Here is an 8442-nt window from a genome sequence, read left to right on the forward strand (position 1 = left end):
TTACAAATGTATCTCTGTTCCCTTATTAATTCATTCTGCCTAGTAATCCCTGAACAGAATTCCTCCTTCTCCCACCCTCATAAGTCTGTTTTACCAGGAGGATATATATATAAGCTTCTGAACCCCTTTCGGGGTGGGTAATCACGCTGTGATTCTCCCCGTGTATACACTTTAAATACATTCGTATGCTTTATCTCCAATTAATCTGCCTTTTGTGAATTGATTTTTGAGCGACTCCTCAGGGGGCAAAGGGGAAGCTTCTCATTGGCTCCTACATTGTCATTTCTCCATTTAATTAGAAAAATACTTCAGGCCACGCGCGGTGGCTCACGCCTGTAATTCCAGCACTTTGGGAGACCGAGGCAGGCAGATGACGAGGTCAGGAGTTCGAGACCAGCCTGGCCAACATGGTGAAACCCCGTCTCTACTAAAAATACAAAAATTAGCCAGATGTGGTGGCAGGCACCTGTAATCCCAGCTACTCGGGAGGCTGAAGCAGGAGAATCGTTTGAACCTGGGAGGTGGAGGTTGCAGTGAGCCAAGATCACTTCACTGCGCTTCAGCCTGGGCAACAGAGCGAGACTCCATCTCAATTTAAAAAACAAAACAAGCCCTTTCTGGCGGTAACGACCTACCCACGAGAACATGCCTCTTGCAAAGGATCTCCTTCATCCCTCCCCCGAAGAGAAGAGGAAACACAAGAAGAAACGCCTGATGCGGAGCCCCAATTCCTACTTCATGGATGTGAAATGCCCGGGATGCTATAAAACCACCAGTCTTTAGCCATGCACAAACGGCAGTTTTGTGTGTTGGCTGCTCCACTTTCCTCCTACGGGAGGAAAAGTAAGGCATACAGAAGGATGTTCCTTCAGGAGGAAGCAGCACTAAAAGCACCCTGAATCAAGATGAGTGGGAAACAATCTCAATAAACACATTTTGGGAACAACAACAACAAAAAAACCCTTCAAAAAACCTAGGAACTCCAGATGACTTCCTCTGGGAATTGTCCCTTAATCCTTCATGAGGAGTCAGGAGATGACTCCTGTTTTTCAGGTGACAAAATTGGGGCACGGCAAAGGTGATCTGCCCACTTCATTCAAATCGCGAGCTAGACGCAGCGCAGGAACTCGAACCGCCGTTTTCCTTGCTTCCAAGAGTACAGGGACGAACCGGTGAGCAGAAGGCCTAAGAAGCCAGGAACAAGAGGTTTCCGCCCAGGAGGCACAGAATGAAACTCGCCGGTTGTTGGCCCCGCCCCACTTCGAAGCTCCGCCCAGGCCAAGAAGCGCGGGGGCGGGAGTGAGGGGCGGTTTCCATGGTGACGGCAAACAAGGCCCACACTGGACGGGGCAGCTGCTGGGCTGCTACTCTCGCCGCCGCCATGATTCCCCCCGCAGATTCTTTGCTCAAGTACGACACCCCTGTACTGGTGAGCCGGAACACGGAGAAACGGAGCCCCAAGGTAAGGACGAGGCCTCAGAGGACAAAGCCTCGAAACTCCGATGGGGAAAGACACGTTCCCGCACTGAGGGTCAGCAATCTCAAGGGACAGGGATTGCAGCGACTGGAAGTAAAGGGAATTGGGAAGTCGGAGAAGGAGGGTGAGAGGATTGTATAGGAAGCCCAGATGTTGGGTGTGACCCCAGAGGGCAGATTTAGGATGGGAAAGGAGGTCACAGGGAGATGGATGGGGCTCACTCTTCTTCATGGTACCCGGATCCAAGAATAGATGAGGTAGTGATTTCCCCATCACCGGATGTGTGAAAGCACATGCCTGAGCACATGTGCCAGAAACACTTGTTCAAGCATTGAGTTGGGACCGGACTTCATGGCCTCCTTCAGCTCTGTGACATAATTTCTGCTGAGAAGACCGACCCAAAGTAGGCTAGGAAGAGGGGAGGACTGTGCGGAAAACCTGGGGCAATCTACAGGTTGGGAATGTGTGGAGCTGAGCTCCTGAACCATTTCCTGCCCTCACCTGTGCCTTCATCTCAGGCTCGGCTACTGAAAGTCAGCCCCCAGCAGCCTGGACCTTCAGGTTCAGCCCCACAGCTACCCAAGACCAAGCTCCCCTCAGCTCCCTGTGTCCCAGATCCTACAAAGCAAGCAGAAGAAATCTTGAATGCCATACTACCCCCAAGGTAAGAAAGTAGGAGCAGTGGCTGGGAGAAGGCCTAGGCTTTTGCATCGTGGATTTTGGGAGTGTGGGAGGAGGCACTCTGCCTCCGTTCCTGGCTGGGGTTTTCTCCCAGTATCACAGAGCTCCTAGAACTTACATATGGCTGGATCCTGGCAGGCTGGTGGGAGACCTCTTCTCAATCTACCCTTGTTTCCTGCATGCTGTCACCCAATCTCATGGCTTTAGATACCACCTATGTGCCGATGGCTCCTAAATGTGTATTTCCAGCCCTGTCCTCTCCACTAAACTCCAGGCCCATGTAGTCTTCTACTTCCTCATTATCTTCATGAAGCTATCTAATAGACATCTCAAACTCAACATATTCAAACTAAATCGCAATTTCTTCCTCCCCCAGTCTGCTCTTCCCCCGTCTTCTGAGAACTTTTTACTAGGGACTCAAACCACCTTTCATTCCTTTTGGTCACTCTCACAGCATGTGTCCTATCCTTCGTCACATTCTTTTGGCTCCACCTTCAAATTCTTTCCCAAATCCAACCACTTTTCACCACCTCTGCTTCCATCATCTTGCTTCTCGTCACTGGTGGCCACTCGCACTGCTGCAATGGTCTCCTGTCTGAAAACACTGCTTCCAGTCTGCTCCTAATAGCTATCCTCCATACAGCCCCTAAGTCATAAGTCAGATCATGCCAGTCTCTGCCCAAAACTCTTTCATGGCTTCCCTTCTCAGACTAAAATCAAAAGTCCTTACAATGGCCTGGAAGATGTGGCATGATCTAGCCTATGATATATCCCTGACCTTATCTCCTGTTACTCTGTTTCTTGTTCACTGTTCACTGTGCTGAATCCACAGAGGCCTCACTTGCTATTTCTTTTCTTCTTTTTTTTTTTTAAATCGGAGTCTCACTCTGTTGCCCAGGTTGGAGTGCAATGGCGCAATCTCGGCTCACTGCAAGCTCCGCCTCCGGGGTTCACGCCATTCTCCTGCCTCAGCCTCTCGAGTAGTTGGGACGACAGGTGCCCGCCACCACGCCCGGCTAGTTTTTTGTATTTTTAGTAGCGATGGGGTTTCCCCGTGTTAGCCAGGATGGTCTTGATCTCCTGACCTCGTGATCTGACCACCTCGGCCTCCCAAAGTGCTGGGATTACAGGCGTGAGCCACCGCGCCCGGCCCTCACTTGCTATTTCTGAAATGCCTCATTCACTCTCCCATCACAGGGCCCTGACAGCTGGTGTTTTCACTGCCAAAGATGTTCTTCCCTTGATATTCTCCTGGTTCCTTTCATTTCTTCACTCAGGTTTTTCTCAGATGTCATTTCTTCCAGGAGGCTCTCCTTGAGAATTCGCTATAGCACAGCACCCCTGCCCAACATGATCTCCTCTTCTTGCTTTTTGCTTCTGCAGCAACATGCCTTTTCATCTATTTTTATGTAATAAGTTGACAGCACAGTTTGTAAGGCTATGAGGAAAAGGGAAAACAGTGAAAGACAGACTGTCATCTCCTCTGAGGTGGAGGTCAAAGGATGGGGGTCACTTTTCAGTTGATTCCCTCCCACCAATGATGCAGAAATCCTCTCCCCCATGGCAGTTTTGCCTTCAAACTTCCTCCATGTGATTCCACAACCTGGCCATCTCTGCCACAAGGTTATTGTGGGGGCCTATGCAGGCACACACCTTCACGAACCTCCCCACCCCTGATACACACATCTGCCTCTTTCTCACTCACACAAGGTTCATGATGTCCTGTGTTTCCCACCCCATAAGTTGGTGGGTAGTTCCTACTGTTCAGATCAAGCAACAACCATAAATCGGTCTTCAACATGTTAGGAGGGTAAGATCTGAAATGGTGGGGAATGATTTCACAGAGGCCCATTGCCGTGGTGGAAATTGTCCACTACCTACCCATTCCCGAGGTCCCTACGGAGGCAGCATAGCGGGTGTGGCTTTGGAACCTCACATCCCAAGGGATGGAGGATTCTGGGTTGGTGGCAAAGCTGCCCCTCACTGCTGCTCAGGCAGAGGGCTCAAAGGGCCCTCTCTGCTCATGTGCTGGGGACCCTCGAGTCAATGGGTTTTGCTCAGTCTCGCTGTGTCTGCCACAGGGAGTGGGTGGAAGACACGCAGCTATGGATCCAGCAGGTGTCCAGCACCCCTAGCACCAGGATGGACGTGGTGCACCTCCAGGAGCAGTTAGACTTAAAGCTGCAGCAGCGGCAGGCCAGGGAAACAGGCATCTGCCCTGTCCGCAGGGAACTCTACTCACAGTGTTTTGGTGAGTGAGCCAGGTGAGGGGTGGACACTACACACCCTACTGCTCCCTTCCCTTCACCTTCAGCACAGATCCAAGCCTGAGCACCCTACAGCTGGAGCCCATCTCATACTGGAATCCCCTTTTCTCCCTCTGCCTGACCCACCCAGCAACAGCTAACTGCCCTCTTCCCCTTCCCAGCTGAAGGGGGTCAGCCCCTCCACACCTGTGGGTATCTCTCGTCAGGCAGGACAAGAGACTGAGAAAAGAAATAAGACACTGAGACAAAGTATAGAGAAAGAAAAGTGGGCCCAGGGGACCAGTGCTCAGCATACGGAGGACCCGCACCGGCACCGGTCTCTGAGTTTCCTCAGTATTTATTGATTACTATGTTCACTATCTCAGCAAGAGGAACGCGGCAGGAGAGCAGGGTGATAGTGGGGAGAAGGCCAGCAAGAAAACATGTGAGCAAAGGAATCTGTGTCACAAATAAGTTCAAGGGAAGGTACTATGCCTGGATGTGCACGTAGGTGAGATTTTTGCATCTCTCCACCCAAACATCTCAGTGGAGTAAAGAGTAACAGATCAGTGTTGCGGCCAACATGTCTCGCCTCCCACCACAGGGCGATTTTTCTCCTATCTCAGAATAGAACAACTGTACAATCGGGTTTTATCCTGAGACATTCAGTTCCCAGGGGCAGGCAGGAGACAGAGGCTTTTGTTTTAACGGCAAGAGGCCTTCCTCTTTTACTGATCCTCCTCAGCACAGACCCTTCACGGGTGTGGGGTTGAGGGACAGTCAGGTCTTTCCCATCCCATGAGGCCGTATTTCAGGCTATCACATGGGGAGAAACCTTGGACAACATCTGGCTTTCCAGGGCAGAGGTCCCTGCCCTGGAACTCCCTGCACAGCTTTCCGCAGTGCATTGTGCCCCTGATTTATCAAGAATGGAGAATGGCGATGACTTTTACCAAGCATACTGCCTGTAAACATTTCATTAACAAGGCACATCCTACACAGCCCTACATCCCTTAAACCTTGATTCCATACAACACATGTTTCTGTGAGCTCAAGGTTGGGGCAAAGTTACAGATCAGCAGCATCTCAGGGCAAAGCAATTGTTCAGGGTACAGGTCAAAATGGAGTTCCTTATGTTTTTCTTTTCTACATAGACACAGTAACAGTCTGATCTCTCTTTCTTTTCCCTACACCAGCCCCACCTCTTCTACAAGTCCTCCAGCTGCCAGCCACTGTATTCTTGGCAACTTGAGTTCCTCACCCCCTTAGCAGATGTTTGGAGTAAAACGAGAACTTCCATCTGGTTTTCCAAAGTTTTCTGTAATAAGCATGTGCTAATTTTTTAGTCAGAAAGATTAATGTTCAGTATTTACATCCATCCATCCACGAATATTTGGCCCTTGGTCCAGAAAAATATTGTGATTTGTTGTTAACCGACAGACACGAGAGATTTAAGATGCACCTCCTTGAGTGCTGGTGTCAAATGGCTGTCCCCCGGCCCAGTCTCACTGGCTCTTATGGGTGCCAATCTGCAAATCACCTTCAAACCCTCAGGCAGCTGCAGGGTTTAGCAGGCTGCCCTATCCGTGTGTTGTTACGCTTCGCCCTCCAGGTCAGCATTTATGGGGAGATAGGTGGGCAAGCTCTAGACATTGCCATTTCCAGCCTCAAACCAGTGCAGCCAAGGGGGCACACAGGATGTCCCAGCTGCTTTAAAACAGCTGCCATGTTTAAACAGAAAAAGTCAGGTTTTTTCGAATAGTAACCAGTTTTTACCAAAGGCCAGAAGGGAGGGGACCCAGTGCTGCAAACAAACCAGAGCCTCTTGTTTCCTTTGCCCTGGACGACCCAGGTTTGCTGACTCTGTGCTACTCACAAGTGCCAAGTTCAGAGGAGTCACTGCATGGCAAGGCTCTTTGGGCCACTGAGGGCAGCCTCCCTGAGGCCCTTCTCTGAGGCTTTGTACTTTGTCTCCAAGTGAGAACACCCTAATGTCCTTCCCAAGAGGAAGGGTTTTTGCAGTAGACACAGTGCAAGCCCCCTCCCCACGCCCTGTCTGATCTCATGGTGTGTGTGCATTGGAAGATGAGTTGATCCGGGAGGTCACCATCAACTGTGCGGAGAGGGGGCTGCTGCTGCTGCGAGTCCGGGACGAGATCCGCATGACCATCGCTGCCTACCAGACCCTGTACGAGAGCAGCGTGGCGTTTGGCATGAGGAAGGCACTGCAGGCTGAGCAGGGGAAGTCAGACATGGAGAGGAAAGTGAGTGGGGTTTACCGTGACCCTTGGCCCCGTCTCTTCTGTAAACCGCAGGGCCATGTGCTTGTCATTCCAGCACTACATTCTGGCCTCCTAAGGTGCTCTCCTGACAGTCACGACACTTGGACCTGCATCACCTCAGTGAGGGACCCCTGGTTGAGTATGATGGCCAGCCTGGTGGTCTTGGCAGAGTTGTCTCCGCTGTGGACGCTCCATGCCAGGCACTGACCTCCCACTGGGTGGCAGTATATACCCTGGCAGTGTCTTATGTCCCATATCCCTTCCACCCAGGCTCACACCATTCCATTCACCTGGCAACATCCCAGGATGACTGGTCATTCTCTCCTCAGATTGCAGAATTGGAGACGGAAAAGAGAGACCTGGAGAGGCAAGTGAACGAGCAGAAGGCAAAATGTGAAGCCACCGAGAAGCGGGAGAGCGAGAGGCGGCAGGTGGAGGAGAAGAAGCACAATGAGGAGATTCAGTTCCTAAAGCGGACGAATCAGCAGCTGAAGGTAATCAACGCACAGGCTGGGGTGGAGGTGCCCACTGCCCCAAGACCCAGCCCCACGGGCCAGGCATTCGGTTCCTTTTCCATGGCTTTTAACTGTTTGTCCACATGCACTGCCAAAGAATAAAGGAAGCTGACTTTGGTGGTGGGAGAAGGGGAGGGCTCCAGAGGGGGTCTCCACTCTCAACTCCAAATCTCTGAGGCGCCTCAGCCTGGCTCTCTAGTGGAGGATTCTTCTCCCTGGAAAAAAGTTGCCCATCCTCAAGGAAGAGGTGGATATGGCAAAAAGTGAAACTCCGTTCCCCTTGAAGCTGGTATGTTGGAGCCTTCCTGGGGGAGAGCGGGGCTCCAGCTGGCTTGCGTGGTAGTGCTGTCCCATGGCTGTCTCCTCTGAGGCACTGTTTCAGGGCATAACCAGGGAAGAAGTCAGAACCAGTGGGCAGCAGGGCCCTTTGAGAGGAAGAACCATTTCAAATCAGAAACCTTCCCCAGGAATGTGGTCGGGGAACCCAGGCCTAGGTGCTCTTCCTCGAAGCCCAGTGCCAGCAGTGGTCTTTTATCCGGCTGAGGTCACGGGAGGGAGGGGGCTGCTGGACACAGCTGGGCAGGAGGCCATGCTACAGGCACTGCACCTCCCCGCTGTTTGGTCCAAAGGTTCTCAAAAGGTAGGCCCCAGACCAGCATCGTCCTCACCTGGCAAACTAAGCAAGACAAATTATTGGACCCACCCCAGATCTACCGAATCAGAAAATTTGAGGTTGGGGTTCAGCAATGTGCTTTAACAAGGTCTCAGGTGATTCTAATGTTTACAAAAGTTTGAGCATCACTGTTCTGGACAGATAACCTACTGACATTTAGTGGCTTTTTCCCATGGCCCTGGCCAAAGGACCCTGGATGGATCTCCCTTTCCTCCCTAGACTCAGATAGAAACCTTACAGTCTTGACATTGGCAGGCTTGTTAGGTCTGCACACCAGCAGGACTGGCCATTTGCAATAAAGAAGGCTTTCTATTAACCACTACTGGAACTTTTCTTGTTGCTGAAAAGTTAAACAAAAAGAAAAGCAAGAAACTTTCACAGCCATAGATGAATCTGTTTCCTTAGCAGACTCTGAGGCTGCTTTCCTTAACTGCCATATTCTTTTTTCACAAGCCTGAGTTCCCCAGTTCTTCCTGGATTAGCAACAAGAGCAAACCAAATACCTTAGCATATTTCTAACATTTAAAAGCAATCTTGCAATCTCCAGGGTGAAAGATTCTTTAGAAGT

At 50.9% G+C, this 8442-nt stretch overlaps 1 protein-coding gene across 2 annotated transcripts in view; it reads left to right on the forward strand.

The window, feature by feature from the left end:
* The first annotated feature begins 1311 nt into the window (after positions 1–1311).
* DNALI1 (dynein, axonemal, light intermediate chain 1) overlaps positions 1312–8442 on the forward strand; it is a 9040-nt gene continuing 1909 nt past the window's right edge. Inside the window, exons 1-5 of one of the 2 annotated variants that reach the window (XM_011969497.1) lie at positions 1312–1462; positions 1996–2141; positions 4240–4409; positions 6490–6668; positions 7016–7180. In XM_011969497.1, coding sequence (XP_011824887.1) covers positions 1316–1462; positions 1996–2141; positions 4240–4409; positions 6490–6668; positions 7016–7180 — 807 coding nt within the window. In that variant the 5' untranslated portion in view covers positions 1312–1315. Of the gene's footprint in view, positions 1463–1995; positions 2142–4239; positions 4410–6489; positions 6669–7015; positions 7522–8442 lie in introns of those variants that run through there. The other variant, XM_011969496.1, reaches the window with a different exon arrangement.

Source organism: Mandrillus leucophaeus, unplaced genomic scaffold (assembly GCF_000951045.1).
Source record: "Mandrillus leucophaeus isolate KB7577 unplaced genomic scaffold, Mleu.le_1.0 Scaffold895, whole genome shotgun sequence".
Taxonomy (NCBI): Eukaryota; Metazoa; Chordata; class Mammalia; order Primates; family Cercopithecidae; genus Mandrillus; species Mandrillus leucophaeus.